The sequence below is a fragment of the Scyliorhinus canicula genome, chromosome 11 (genome assembly GCF_902713615.1).
Source record: "Scyliorhinus canicula chromosome 11, sScyCan1.1, whole genome shotgun sequence".
In the NCBI taxonomy this organism is placed as follows: Eukaryota; Metazoa; Chordata; class Chondrichthyes; order Carcharhiniformes; family Scyliorhinidae; genus Scyliorhinus; species Scyliorhinus canicula.
The window spans coordinates 7,197,586-7,213,717 of NC_052156.1; the positions used below are offsets into that span (position 1 = coordinate 7,197,586).

Sequence of the window (16,132 nt, forward strand, 5' to 3'; positions counted from 1 at the left end):
TAGAAACTGTATATTTGATATGAATTGGTTATTTTTAGAGTAATTTAATTCAATTTAGTCAGTAAATTTTTTTCATTAATTTTCATATTAGAATAAGTTTGGCAACGTACGAAAATACCGCTAATCCGTTTCCAACCCTCACGGTAAGGTAGATGGACTTTAGGATTAGTTTACCACGCATATAAGAAGCTTTTTTTCTGTGGAATGGCTATGGGGGTCCACAAAAAAAAATTAAGAGGAAAAGGGGTCCATGGGTTAAAAAAGGTTGAGAACTCCTGATTTAAATTGTGGGCCCAACACGAATCCACTAGCTATTGATTGCCAACCAGAGAAACACCCATTAATCCCCACTCTTTGCTTTCTATTAATTAACCAATCCTCTATCCATGCTACTACTTTACCCTTAATGCCATGCATCTTTATCTTATGCAGCAACCTTTTGTGTGGCACCTTGTCAAAGGCTTTCTGGAAATCCAGATATACCACATCCATTGGCTCCCCGTTATCTACTGCACTGGTAATGTCCTCAAAAAATTCCACAAAATTAGTTAGGCACGACCTGCCCTTTATGAACCCATGCTGCGTATGCCCAATGGGCCAATTTCTATCCAGATGCCTCGCTATTTCTTCCTTGATGATAGATTCCAGCATCTTCCCTACTACCGAAGTTAAGCTCACTGGCCTATAATTTCCTGCTCTCTGCCTACCTCCTTTTTTAAACAGTGGTGTCACGTTCACTAATTTCCAACCCACCGGGACCACCCCAGAGTCTAGTGAATTTTGGTAAATCATCATTAGTGCATCTGCAATTTGCCTAGCCATCTCTTTTAGCACTCTGGGATGCATTCCATCAGGGCCAGGAGACTTGTCTACCTTTAGCCCCATTAGCTTGCCCATCACTACCTCCTTAGTGATAACAATCCTCTCAAGGTCCTCACCTATCAGTCGTTGGTATGTTATTTGTATCTTCCTATCCCTCTCCATGACTATGGTAAAGGTCAAGGAGTTGTCACTGTCACCAAAATGCAGAAGAATAGGGAGGGAGGTAAAAGAGGATGGGGAGTGGCACTGTTGATTAGGGAGTGCAACACAGCTGCAGAAAAGGAGGTAGTTGAGGAGGGTTTGTCTACTGAGTCAGTAGGAGTGGAAGTCAGTTGTCACTGTCACCAAAATGCTCTCCCACCGAGACTCTGACACCTGGCCTGGTTTGTTGCCGAGCACCAAGTCCAATATGGCCTCCCCCCTAGTCGGCCTATCTACATATTGAGTCAGGAATCCTTCCTGTACAAAATCTCCTCCATCCAAACCATTTGCACTAAGGAGGTTCCAGTCAATATTAGGGAAGTTGAAGTCACCCATGACAACAACTCTGTTACTTCTGTACTTTTCTAAGATCTGCAGCCCAATCTGTTCCTCTATCTCTCTCTGCTGCTATTGGGGGGTCTATAGAAAACTCTCAATAAAGTGACTGCTCCTTTCTTGTTTCTGACTTCCACTCCTACTGACTCAGTAGACAAACCCTCCTCAACTACCTCCTTTTCTGCAGCTGTGTTGCACTCCCTAATCAACAGTGCCACTCCCCATCCTCTTTTACCTCCCTCCCTATTCTTCTGAAAACATCTAAACCCTGGAACATCAAACAACCATTCCTGCCCCTGTGAAATCCATGTCTCTGTAATGGCCACAACATTGTAGTTCCAAGTACTGATCAATGCTCTCAGTTCATCTCCCTTATTCCTGACACTCCTTGCATTGAAACAGATGCACTTTAACCCATTCCACTGAGTGCAACTTTGCCCTATCAACTGTCTATCTTTCTTCTTCACAGACTTGCCGCATACTATTTCTGCCTGTTCAACAGATACCCTATCCTCTGATCCATAGCTCTGGTTCCCATCCCCCTGCCAAACTAGTTTAAACACTCCCGAAGAGCTCTAGCAATCCTCCCACCCCGGATATTGGTGCCCCTCCAGTTTAGGTGCGACCCGTCCTTCATGTACAGGTCCCACCTTCCCCAGAAGATAGCCCAATGATCCACATATCTGAAGTTTTCCCTCCTGCACCAACCCTGTAGCCACGTGTTCAGCTGCACTCACTCTCTGTTCCTTGCCTCACTTGCACGTGGCACCGGTAGCAATCCTGAGATCACTACTCTGCTTGTCCTGCTCTTTAGCTTCCAACCTAACTCCCTAAAATCACTTTTCAGATCCTCATCCCTTTTCTTAGCTTATGTGCACCACGACTTCTGGTTGCTCCCCCTCCCCCTCCCCCTTACGAATCCGACTCGATCCGAGACATCCCTGGCACCCGGGAGACAACATACCTTCTCAATCGCGACCACAGAATCTCCTATCCATTCACCTAACCATTGAGTCTCCTATCACTATTATGTGGCCAATGTGAATGGGAAGACCGTCAGAAAACATGCCGACCACTTGTGGTATCGAGGAATGGCGACCCCCTCCCAATTTGGAGTTGACAAGTACGACTAGCAATACCCTTGTAACTCTGACTAGCCAAGGGGAACGGGAAGTTTCTTCAACCAGCTGCTCCTTTCAAGGCCAGTTCACCTGCTGTTGGAAGTGGTGACTTCAGAGGTGGCACTGGCTGACCACTCAATTGGCCAAAAGAATGCCAAGCCAGTGGCAGAGCTACAGCAGACCAGGAGGACCTGGAGGTTTCCGGACCGATTGACTCTCTGACTCTCTTTCCTCTGTTGTCTCTGTTTACATTTGTAACTTCTGTGTATAGATTTTGCGGTAGTTGTAAAAGGGACTTGTGGGAGGAGGGATGTGGAACTGCGGCCAGTTAAGGGGGCGGGCTCCTTGGCCCACATGAATGGGGAGTTTGTGTGTGGACTTGGGAGCAGGACTCGAGCAGTGAGGATCATGGAGCTGAAGTGTTAAGACCTGTTGTGTTCTGTGCCTGTTACTTAACTGCCTTTGCCTTTCATCAATAAACTGCTTCGCTAACCATTTGAAGCCTTCAGTGTATGTCTGAGCCACCACAATAGTGAGCAGTCTAAAAACCATTGGGTGTGGTGCCCTTCCAGATATTTAAGATGACACACTCTGGGTTAGGCAGAGTTAGGTGGAGAGGTGAATATTGCTCTTGTGGCCAGGAGAAAAGGCCACACAGTTAGTTCTGCAATGAGGACAATGAGCAAAGGACCTGGAGCGATTACAAAGTCAAAAACATCTGGGGTGCGATTTAACAAGAGAATGACCCCCACCCCACCTCTCAAGGGCAGGGCACTTCTGGGCCCGATCCCTGACACGGTCAATGTGGCACCTTGGTACTGTCAACCTGGCACCCTGGCAGAGTCCCTACCAGCCTGGCAGTGCCACCAGGCCATGCGCTAGTGACTTTGTGGGTGCCAGGGTACCACTCTGATCAGAGCCCAACAACCCGGGGTCCTCCAGTCGCCTGTGAGACCCTGACCAAGTGCCATTATACCTGCTCCACATTTGTGGAAACCAGTGCTCATGGCGCCACGGCATGTTCTCCCACGCGCGGCCATCCAATCCCAGGCCGTGAGATACTCCGGCGCAAACATATTTAAGTGAAGCTAATTGCTTATTTAAATATGCAAATCTGGATCCCTCCCCGTGAGGGCGAGATCCAGGCCGCAACGTCTCGTGAGATCTTGCGAGGCGTCCCATGCGTTGTAAATCTCAGGACGGCCTCATCGCGTCACTGAGTCGGGCACGTTGAGATCATACGTTCGCACCCACAATCTGAGGGCTAGATTTGGTGGATGCTGAGAGGCTTTTTGTTCTGGAGCCTCTCGAACCAGGGGACATAGTCTCAGGGTAAAGGGCTAGACATTTGGGATTGAGATGAAGAAAAATGTTCCCCCAAAAGGGTGTGAATCTTTTGAATTCTCTCCCCGAGAGCAGTGGATGCTCAATACTTCTGAATATTCAAGACCGATATCGATAGGTTGTGGACACTAAGGGAAGCCAGGGATGTGGGGAAAGGACAGGAAGTTACATTTGATGTAATTCAGCCATCATCTTATCGAATGGCTGAGGCACCGCACCACATACCTTCCTCGTGCTCTTATTTCTTGCATTCTTCGACCAAGATAATAACTCGCTGAAAGCGTGAACTTGAGAAAAGGTGGTGAAATTATTTCAAGGTTCAGCAATTCCTCCGAGGTACAAACCCCAGTTGTAATCACCTCCTCCAGGGATATCACCCAATGCTGGTCAGGGGCATTTGAGGCCAACTGTACCACATGGTACTGAGCCTTTTGGGCTCAGTACCATGCCTTGATCACACATTTCCTAGTTGAACTATACTGAGTGGGGGATGGAGTGGGGGAATGCCAATGCACCTTGGTGAGCAGCTGTTTAATAACCCAGCCCATGGGCTGCCTGGTGAGCTAATTGAATGGCACTAAACGTGATTGTTTTAACTCTGAACTCCTCCTTGAATGAATATTATAATTTATTTCTGTTGTCTGTTGTAACAGCCCAGGAAGCCACAGAAAACCACGTTGCATTGCAAAGCTCAAACACTGCTGTCTGTTGTTTTTATGGTTTGCTTCCTAGAAACTAATCTAGAACCTTATTAACGCGGAGGGGAGGGGAACAGGTTATTTTCTGGCGAATGTACATTTGGTTTGCAGACTCGATTTTAACTCTTCAATTGGTCTACGTTGCTTTCGGTCATGCATTCCACTTGTTACCCCCGCCACCTCTCCTAAAGACACTAATTTGTGGTGTTGTATGATTCCATAGTTGCTCGTGGTCCCTCTCAATTGTCACACAAGAGCCCAAACAATGACTTTTCGATAGCTGTTCAACAAAACAGGGCGTCCTATTCCTGTCCCCTGCCTCGACATTAAGACTCTCTTGATCATGAGTCTGATGTACACTTACCAGCAACAAATCCCAGACTGGTCATTTTTCTGTTCCCCATCTGGGTTGGCAGGGAATATTGAGACCCATACTCAGATTAGAAAACAAACCAGTTTCCGTTGTGTGTGAATGCATGTCTGTTGGTTATAGTACCCAAGGAGCCTAGCTCTATATTGCACCAGTTCCGCCTTCCCAACGAGACGGCATTGATGACCACAGAAAGGCAGGCTAACTCCCAATGCAGTACTGAGGCAGTGCTGCACTGTTGGAGGAGGCATCTTTTGGATGAGGTGTTAAACTGAGACCCCATCTGGCCTCACAAATGAATGTAAAAGATTCACATGGCACTATTTCAAAGAGCAAATGAATTCTCCCCAGGACCTGGGAATATTTATCACTCAATCAATATCATTGAAATAAACAGCTTCTCTGCCCAATGCTGCTTGTGGGAGCTTATAATCATATTCAGTGACTAAATTCAGCTGTATTTCATTGTCTGTGAAAGGATGTCTTGAGGTTCTGAAAGGTGCTATATCCATGCAAGGGGCGGGATTCTCCGTCCCGGAACGCCCCCGCCGGCAGAGTGATCCTCCGTCCCGGCCAATGGGGTTTCCCATTGTGGGCACTCCCACTCGGTTGGGAAATCCGCGGGTGAGAGTGAGCTGCCGGCGAAATGGAGGATCCTGCCGATGGAGAATCCAGCCCAAGATTGACCTATTGTTCTTTAACATAGTGGATTTTGATGTTAAAGAAATGCTATAACTATGGAAGGACCATTTGAATGGTTACAGCACAGAAGGTGAACATATGGCCCCTCATGTCCAGGTTGGCTACCTCTGGAAGAGCAACTCAGCTAGTCCCATTATCCAACTATCCAGTTCCCTTTTGAAAGCCAGGATTAAATCTTTCTCCACCACCGCCCTCTCAGGCAATCCATTCTAAACACTCCCTTGCGTAAAACAAAACGTTGTTCCTCATGTTATCTTTGGTTCTTTTGCCATTCACCTTTTGCCAATGGGAACAGTCTCTCTCTCTCTCTCTGTCTACTTTGTCCAGACCCCACATGATTTTGTACCGAATCTCCTCTCAACCTTTTTACTCCAAGGAGCACAGCCCCAGTTTTTCCATATTATTCACGTAATTGAAATTCCTCGTCCCTGTCTTGTGTATCTTTTCAATATCCTATTGCCTTCACATGTTCCGAACGTGTGGTGCCCAGAATTGGACGCAGTGATCCTGTTGAGGCTGAACACTGCTTTATAAAACTCCACCATAACTGCCTTGCCTCGGTATTCAACACCTCTTCGCTGTTTTAAAACACTTTGTCATTTTCTCCACCACTTTCACTGATTTGTGCACTTCCACCCCCAGCTCTCTCTCCTGCACCCCTGTTAAAATTGTTCCCTTTTATTTTACATTGCCTTTATTTATTCATCTCAACCAAAATATATCCCTTTGTACTTCTCTTGTTTAAATAACATCTACTAGGGTGGCGCAGTGGTTAGTGCTGTTGCCTCATGGCACTGAGGACCCGGGTTCGACTGTCCATGTGGAGTTTGCGCGTTCTCCCCGTGTCTGCGTGGGTCTCGCCCCCACAACCCAAAGATGCGCAGGGTAGGTGGATTGGCCGTGCTAAATTACCCCTGAATTGGGTACTCTGAATTTATTTTTAAAAATAAATTAATTAATTAAGTTTCACCACGTGTCTGCCCATTTCACCACATGTCTATGTCCACTTGAAGTTTCTTTATTATCCTCCTCATTGTTGACAATACTTCCAAGTTTGGTGACATCAGCAAATTTTGAAATTGTGCTCTGCGCGCTCAAACCTGGGGCGCGCCCAAGTCTGAGTCATTATATATCCAGATAAGTTGGGGCCCCAGTAGTGGCCTGTGGGTGACCCTAGTAGTGGCCTGTGGGTAGCCTCACTGTATAGCTTACAGATCCCAAAACAACTGTTCACCACTATTCTGTTTCCTGTCACTCAGCCAACTTGGCATCTATGCTGCCCCTTTTGTTCCACGTGCTTTGACCTTGCTGACAAGTCTGTTATGTGGCACTTTATCAAATGCCTTTTGCAAGTCCATGTACCTTACATCAATCTTGACCCTCTGTTATGCTTCATAAAACAAAGTTCACATTTCTGCAGGAGCGCGGTGTCAATGAGAAGTACTGGATGTTCTCTCGTGGGAATAGTTCGTTCTGCCCCTCTTAAATGGTGGCTGTCCACAATATTTCAATTTTACGAAAGTTTTGCAGAACTAAAGAAGTTAGTTTGTATCCTATCACACTTTCTGTTCACACCCTTCCACAGTTTCGCCCCTCCCTATTTCTGTAATCACCTCGCCCTACGATGCTCTGCACTCCTCCAATTTTGGCTTCCGCCTTTCCCTGATTTTCCTTTGCCTCACCACTGGTGGCCCAGCCTGTACTTGCCAGGACCCTGAGCTCTGGAATTCCCATCCTAAACCACTCTGCCTCTCTTCTCTCGCTCCTCTTTTAAGATACTTCTGTCTCTTTGACCCGGTCTGAATATTTCCTGATGTGGCTCAGTGGCAAACGTAATTTGCTACCGCAACTGTGCTGCTTCCTGGGATGTTTTGCTATTTTAAAAAGTTGCTATGTGAATGGAAGTTGTTGTTGGAAAGTTGTGTGCGTGCCAGAGTTTCACATCTTTTCTAATGTTTCTTTTTTTTTATCCCCCATTTCCAAACAGAGTTCGATTCTGGGATGCCTTCCTGCTCATCCCCAATGTGCTTTTCTTTGCGTTTTTGCTCTGGAAGCTTCCATCAGCAAGAGCAAAGATTCGGGCTACATCTAGTCCCATCTTCACTACATTCTACATACTGGTAAGTCTTCTGCAGTGCATTCGTAAACTGGTGTGACATTGGTGGACCCCCCCCCCCCCCCCCCCCCCCCCCCCCCCCACCGTGCGTTGCCCTGCCATTGCCGCTGTGCCTATAGCTGTCTTAACATTAGCTCTGGAGACCCACTTAATAGTTTAAGCACATAATGTAGCTGTTGAGTGTGGCACTGCAGCCAGGCTGCACTCATGTTTGCCGCGTTTTGGATGAGACATTAAATGGAGATCCAGTCTGCCCTCAAGTCGATGTAACAGATCCCGTGGTGTTATTCCACAGAAGTACAGGAAGAAGTCTTACAACACCAGGTTAAAGTCCAACATGTTTGTTTCAAACACTAGCTTTCGGAGCACCTTCTTCCTCGGGTGAATGGAAGGAGCAGTGCTCCGAAAGCTAGTGTTTGAAACAAACCTGTTGAACTTTAACCTGGTGTTGTAAGACTTCTTACTGTGCTCACCCCAGTCCAACGCCGGCATCTCCACATCATTCCAAAGAAAGGCAGGGGAATTCTCCTGCTGCATACTTCTGATGAAGCCATATTAGGTTTGAAATGTTAACTCTGTTTCTCTCTCCAAAGATAATAATAATAATAATCGCTTATTGTCACAAGTAGGCTTCAATTAAGTTGATGTGAAAAGCCCCTAGTCGCCACATTCTGGCACCTTTTGTGGGGAGGCTGTTGTCGGACCTATTTAGTCTTTTTTTCAGCATTTCTGTTTTTATTTGAGTTCTCATGATATCCTGGTCAATATTTATTCCTCAACCATCATTATTAAAATAGATGATCTGGTCACTTACCTGCTTGCTGATGCTAGGGGCTTGCTGTGCACAGATTATCCCGGCAAGTAAAGGCTGGGAAATGGTGAGGCAAAAGAAAATCAGGGATATGCAAAAGCCAAAATTGGAGGAGTGCAGATGTCGCAGAGCGTCGTAGGGCGAGGTGATTACAGAAATAGGGAGGGACAAAACTGTGGGAGGGTGTGAAAAGAAAGAGTGATAGGATACAAACTAACTTCTTTAGTTCTGCAAAACGTTCGTAAAATTGAAATATTGTGGACAGCCACCATTTAAGAGGGAGAGAACATCCAGTACTTCTCATTGGCACCCGCGCTCCTGCCGAAATGTGAACTTTGTTTTGTGAAGCATAACAGAGAGGGTCAAGATGGACTTGCAAAAGGCATTTGATAAAGTGCCACATAACAGACTTGTCAGCAAGGTCAAAGCACATGGAACAAAAGGGGCAGCACAGATGCCAAGTTGGCTGAGTGACAGGAAACAGAATAGTGGTGAACAGTTGTTTTGGGATCTGTAAGCTAGACAGTGAGGCTACCCACAGGCCACTACTGGGGCCACATCTCCGACATTGCAACAGTGACTACTCTTGAAAAACACTTGAGCCACTTTGACACAACTACTTGAGAGGTCGGACAAGTCTTTGGTTTAACAACTTGTCAGAAAGACATCTCTTTAGTGTAGTACTGCACTCTGAGCATCAGCCTGGATTATGGGCTTCTGTCTCGAGAGTGATCCTTAATGTCACCTCCCTCCTGAGGTGAAAGTGCTACCCAGTGAGACATAGCCAACACCATAAACGATTTGAATTGACCTCCCTGAATTTCCCGAGTGATGCTTCAAGCTGTTGACTATAGAGGAGAAGCAAGTCACTAAGATACTGAAAATCTGAAACAGTTAATACTTCAGGTCAGTGACATTTTATCAGAACCCCCCCCCCCCCCTTCCCTTTCAATTTAAACAAGGGCAGACAGCTTTTAAAAGTACCTTGATAACATGCTAGCATTTTCTGTGTGTGATTATTTGCTGAGTCACCTCCATTGCCTTGATGATGGCCTCGAAGAGGATTGTTTGGGCCATTGCTTCACGATGCCTGGCTCCGCCGACGTGCCCGTTCCAACCTAAGCCTTCCTAGTCCATAAAGCTGGCCACCAGGAAGACCAAACCCATAGTAGCTGATGGCTCTAGGAAGCTTCAGAAACGATAGAAAGGTCAGAGATCTCTTCAGCAAATATAAAAAATGCCTGAGTCTGTCATAAAGCAAAATAATACAGATGCTGGAAGTCTTGAAATGGAAATAATCAGTTCTGTGGAGAGAGAGAAAAAAACAGATTTAATGTTTCAGGCAATGACCTTTCATCAGAACCGGACAGAATGAGAGATCTGAAGTTTATAAGCAAGGACAGAAACGAGGGAGAGGAAAGTGGAGAGTTTCCCACAAGTCAGGAGTGTGATGGAATATTTTGCACTTGATTGTGGGCCCAACCACACTGAAGAAACTTGACACTATCCAAGACAAAGCAGCCCGCTTGGTTGGCAGCCCATCTACCACCTTCAACATTCCACCTTGCACAAGAGCAGCCGTGTGTACCAACCCGAGATGCACTGCAGCAACTCTCCAAAGTCGGCAGCACCTTCCAAACCCATGTCCTCTACCACCTAGAAGGACAGGGGCAGCAGATACGTGGGAAGCCCACCACCTAGATGTTCCCTTCCAAGCCCCACACCACCCTGATATGGAACTATATCATCATTCATTCACTGTCAGTGAGCGGGGAAAACCTGGAACTCCCTGCCTAACAGCACTGTGGGTGTACCTACATCAGATCTACTGCAGCAGTTCAAGAAGGCGGCTCGCCACCACCTTCTCAAGGGAGGTTAGGGACGGCAACAAATATTGGCTTTACTGGCGATGCCCACATCACATGAAAGAAAATGGAAACATTGAATAGAATTTACAGTGCAGAAGGAGGCCATTCGGCCTATCGAGTCTACACTGGTTCTTTGAAAGAGCACCCTACCCAAGCCCACACCTCCACCCTATCTCCATAACCCAGTAACCCCACCCAACACTAATTTTGGACACCAAGGGCAATTTAGCATGGCCAATCCACCTAACCTGCACATCTTTGGACTGTGGGAGGAAACCGGAGCATCCGGAGGAAACCCACGCAGACAGGGGGTGAACGTGCAGACTCCGCACAGACAGTGACCCAAGCCGGGAATCGAACCTGGGACCCTGGAGCTGTGAAGCATTTGTGCTAACTACCGTGCTGCCCGTAATTTGAGAACAGACTGGATATGGGGGGCGGTAAGTGGGATAATAAGGAAGGCTGTGTAGGTGGTAGCGGTAGATCCTGCAGACTGAATTAATGAAGCAATGGTTTGACATCTGGCGGTTGAACCCAGTGTGAAGGACAAGGCTGTCCTATTTCAAAATCCGAAAGCGTGGTGCTGCCCCTTATGATACGTTGCAACCCTGTTGGAGGCCAGGAAGAGAGTGAGGTTAGATTGGGATGGGGAATTAAAATAGTAAGTGACTGGCAGCTTGTGAGAACAGATGGTTCTGAGAGTGCCTTGGAGCACATGCTTCAGAAGAGACCCATATAAATGGGATGTTGACTGCTGCAGCTGTAGTACAGTGTCATTATTTGAGTAAAATGGGTTCATAATCTATGGAGTTAAGAATGATGTGTGACTTCATTGAAATGTGTGAGATTCTGATGGGGCTTAACAGGGGGTGGAAACTAAGACGCTGTTTCCCTCTGGTTGGAGAGTCTAGCTTAAGCCTCACAGTCTCAGGATAAAAGGGTAAATCAGTTACTGAGATGAGGAGAAATTTCTTTACTCGGGTTTGTGAATATTTGGAATTCTGTATCCCAGCGAGCTGTGGATACTCAGCCAAGACTGAGGTCAATGCATTTATCGTCCGTAAAGGAATTCTGGGACATAAGTGGTCAGCAAAGTGCCTTGCGATAAAGGTCAGCCTCAATGGGGCTGGTTTAGCTCACTGGGCTAAATCGCTGGCTTTTAAAGCAGACCAAGGCAGGCGAGCAGCACGGTTCGATTCCCGTAACAGCCTCCCCGAACAGGTGGCGGAATGTGGCGACTAGGGGCTTTTCACAGTAACTTCATTGAAGCCTACTCGTGACAATAAGCGATTTTCATTTCATTTTTCATTTCATCTTTTAGATTGATGAGACAGGTTCAAAGGGCTGTGTGGTCGGCTCTTGTGGCAAGCGGCATTGCTTGCATTTTAACCTTTTGTTTACTATGCCCATCTCCTCTTGACATTCAGTGATGTTGCCATCGCTGAATTCCCCACCTATCCACCACCTGAGGGTTACCATCGACTAGAAACAAGACATGGACCAGCCATTTAAATACTGCGGCTGCAAAAACAGGTCAGAAGCTGGGAATTCTGCATCGAGTAACTCGCGTCCTGATTTCCCCAAAGCCTGTCCGCTATCTACAAGGTACAAGTCAGGAATGTGACTAAATACTCTCCACTTGCCTGGATGAGTGCAGCTCCAACATCACTCCAGAACCTCAACACATCCAGGATGAAGCAACTTGATTGACAACCCGTTCAATCCCCCTCCATTAACGACGCACAGTAGCAGCACTGTGTTACAAGATGCACTGTAGAAATTCACCAAGGCTCCTTCAGCAGCACGTTTCAAACCCATGATGTCTGCCACCTCAAAGGACAAGGTCAGCAGACACATGGGAACACCACAACCTGGAAATTCCCCTCCAAGCCACACGCCACCCAGACTTGGATACATATCGCCGTTCCTTCACTGTCGCTGGGTCAAAATCCTGGAACTCTTTGCCAACAACACTCTGGGTGTACCTACACCACGTGGACTGCAGCGGTTCAAGAAGGTCGCTCACCACCACCTTCTCCCAGGCAATTAGGGATGGGCAATAAATGCTGGTCTAGCCAGCCAACCCCGCCCCCAACCAAACATACCATGAACTACCACGGAAAGAGGTCAGGTTCCATTGGTGCCACATGTGTACGTTCCTGCTCCTATTGACCCTCTTCCCAGCTCTCTCCTCCTGCCCTTTCAATATTTGTTTCACCATTTAGATGTTTATTTAATTCTTTATTATATGTCATTATTACCTCTGCTTCAGAAAGTATTTGCATTATTAATATACGAGATGCCCTTCCAGCCTCCTCTGCTATTCAGTGGGAGCAGCATAGTAGCATTGGGGCAGCACGGTAGCACAGGGGTTAGCACAGTTGCTTCACAGCACTAAGGTCCCAGTTTCGATTCCCAGCTTGGGTCACTGTCTGTGCGGAGTTTGCACTTTCTCCCCGTGTCTGCGTGGGTTTCCTCCGGGTTTCCTCCCATAGTCCAAAGATGTATGGGTCAGGTGGATTGGCCATGCTAAATTGCCCTTGGTGTCCAAAAAGATTAAGTGGGGGTTACTGGGTTACGGGGATAGGGTAGAGACATGGGCTTGAGTCGGGTGCTCTTTGTAAGGGCCGATGCAGCCTCGATGGGCCGAATGGCCTCCTTATGCACTGTAAATTCTATGAGTCTATGGCTGGTGTGAACCTCCATTCAATTTACCCTCCTTTTGCTCCATCTTCCTTGCAGAGCAAACGTTTAACAACCTGCCTTGAAAACCCCAATTGACTCCAACAATTGACCTCTATGAGGGAGCTGTAAATTTTCATTAACTTTTGTATGAAACAATGCTTTCTTGCTGATCTTGAGGTTATCCCCCTTCTGACCAATTCACTATTTATTCACCATATTTAATTACTCTTTGAAAACCTTTCTTGAATTTTAGATTTCCTTTTCCATTCTCTACTCTACAGCAGCACGGTAGCATGGTGGTTAGCATAAATGCTTCACAGCTCCAGGGTCCCAGGTTCGATTCCCGGCTGGGTCACTGTCTGTGTGGAGTCTGCACGTCCTCCCCCTGTGTGCGTGGGTTTCCTCCGGGTGCTCCGGTTTCCTCCCACAGTCCAAAGATGTGCGGGTTAGGTGGATTGGCCATGCTAAATTGCCCGTAGTGTCCTAAAAAATGTAAGGTTGGGGGGGGAGGGGGTTGTTGGGTTACGGGTATAGGGTGGATACGAGGGTTTGAGTAGGGTGATCATGGCTCGGCACAACATCGAGGGCCGAAGGGCCTGTTCTGTGCTGTATTGTTCTATGTTCTATGAATGCAGACCCAGTTTCAAGTTTCCCCTCGTTACAGTAGAATCATATCATAGAATTTACAGTACTGAAGGAGGTCATTCGGCCCATCAAGTCTGCACTGGCCCTTGGAAAGAGCACCCTACCTAAGTCCACACCTCCACCCTATCCCAGTAACCCCACCCAACCTTTTTGGACATTTAAGGGCAATTTAGCATGGCCAATTTGCCAATCCACCTAACTCATCAGTGGGAGAATAAACAGTGTTGAGAAGTGAAGCAGTTCATGAAGGAACACGTGCTTGGCCCACCCTGTGGAAAAAGTTCCCCAGCATCAGAGGTATTTGTGATGCCGGTATTGAATGGGCGACCTATAGATTAATTTGTTCTTAATCTAGGACAAATGTTCGGCACAACATCGTGGGGCGAAGGGCCTGTTCTGTGCTACATTTTCTATGATAACTTGGGAGGCTGCAAGGATTCTTGACTCCACAGAAAGAAAACTGTCACAATGGAGCAAACTGAGCCGCCACTTTGTACACAGCAAGGTTGGCAATGTGAGAATGGCCAGATGATCTGCATTTTGGTTGAGTGATAATTTATTGGCAGTGAGGTGAGCTCCCACAAGTGCCCAAGAACTCCTCTTTTTCAGATGTGGCTCCCGTTGTTGGGACCACGAAATTTAGACTCCTATTCCCAGTAATCTACTGCGAGAGCGTCCCTCTAATACCCCCCCCCCCCCCCCCCCCCCCCCCCCAACCACCGAACCTACCACCAGAGGAATCGGCAGGCTGTTTTAAGAAACCACCCTGGTCTATGTGAAAGAGTTAACTGAGAATTCTGTGAGGTAACTTCATGCGTTCATGCGCCTGGCTGGAAGTTTCTATTTATCGGTGTCCGTTTGATTTGGTAAGGAGCGAGACATTTCTCATCAGTGGGAGAATAAACAGTGTTGAGAAGTGAAGCAGTTCATGAAGGAACACGCGCTTGGCCCACCCTGTGGAAAAAGTTCCCCAGCATCAGAGGTATTTGTGATGCCGGTATTGAATGGGCGACCTTTTAAACAAAAGGAACTTGCGTCTATGGTAGCATCTGCTGCATCTGCAGCAACTCATCAAGGCTTCTACACCAGGACCTTGCAAACCCACAGTCTCCACCACTCTGAACGACAAGTGTAGCAAGTGTATAAAATGTATATGACCATTCTTTCACCCGCTCAGGGCAAATTCCTAATACCTCTCCCTAATAGCCCTGTTACCCTTTTCGGTGTACTTTCACTGTATGGACTGCAGTGGTTCTAGAAGGTGCCCCACCACCACCTCCAAAGGCCATTCAGAAAAGGCAATAAATTAGGACCTTATCAGCAACACCTGCGTCTGAAGAGTGATTGTTTTCAAAAGGAAAAATCTCTTCAGGCCCTTGCAAAAGTGCCCTCAAGTGTCCATTACTATTGTTCTTCAGATGGCAGCCATTTTCTTTTTATAAGGTTCGACATATTGCAGTGTGAAAAATGACCACTTAGCCTGTTAATTTGAGTGATGGTGGAGAGAAGAGTGAAAAACTCTCCTGCTGCTCTTTGAATAGAACCATGACATTTTTTAAGGTCCACCTGATCAAGAAAACAGGACCTGAGCTTTCATGTCTTTCACGGCGCCTCCAGCATTGCAGCACGCCCTCTGAACTGGGAGTTTCAGATGAAATTATGGATGGGCTCCAGTTGAACGGTTGGAGGGAGTTTTTGTCACACTGGTTGCAAGTTTCCTCGTGGTGCTGTCCGTTATTGGGGACTCGCTAGCGAGCAGAACTGGAAAATTGACAGCATCTCCAACACCCACAGTCGCCAAAACCGTTTCATGAGCAGGTTTGATTACAAATGACCCTCCAGTAGTAGCACAGAAAGCACCTGGTTATAGAACATACAGTGCAGAAGGAGGCCATTCGGCCCATCGAGTCTGCACCGACCCACTTAAGCCCTCACTTCCACCCTGTCCCCGTGTCTCAATAACCCCTCCTAACCTTTTTGGACACTTGAGGGCAATTTTGCAGGCCATATTCACCTAACCTGCATGTCTTTGGACTTTGGGAGGAAACCCACGCAGCCACGGAGAGGATGTGCAGACTCCGCACAGACAGTGACCCAAGCCGGGAATCGAACCTGGGACCCTGGCGCTGTGAAGCAATTGTGCTATCCACTATGCTACCGTGCTGCCCGTGCTTATGAAAGCTATAGCTTCATGGGAGCATTTTCTTGGAGACTGGAGACGATCAGTGCATCTTTTTCATTCATTAAATTCTTTTGCCAAATTTTTCACTTCTTTTCTACAAGCATGACTTCCATTGATGACTCAGTGGTTGGGTATATGGCGATGTGGGGGAATGCACATGTTGCTCATGATGGGGAGATGTGCTGGAGCTAGAGTACAGGGAGTCCAGCAAAGGTTTACCAGACTGATTGC

General features: G+C 47.0%; 1 protein-coding gene across 5 annotated transcripts in view; it reads left to right on the forward strand.

Annotated features, from left to right (window-relative positions):
• tpra1 (transmembrane protein, adipocyte asscociated 1) overlaps nucleotides 1-16,132 on the forward strand; it is a 106,508-nt gene that overhangs the window by 57,691 nt on the left and 32,685 nt on the right. For all 5 annotated transcript variants that reach the window (XM_038812161.1, XM_038812157.1, XM_038812160.1 and 2 more), the window contains one exon: nucleotides 7,582-7,714. In XM_038812161.1, the coding sequence (XP_038668089.1) occupies nucleotides 7,582-7,714 (133 nt within the window). The remainder of the gene's footprint in view (nucleotides 1-7,581; nucleotides 7,715-16,132) is intronic.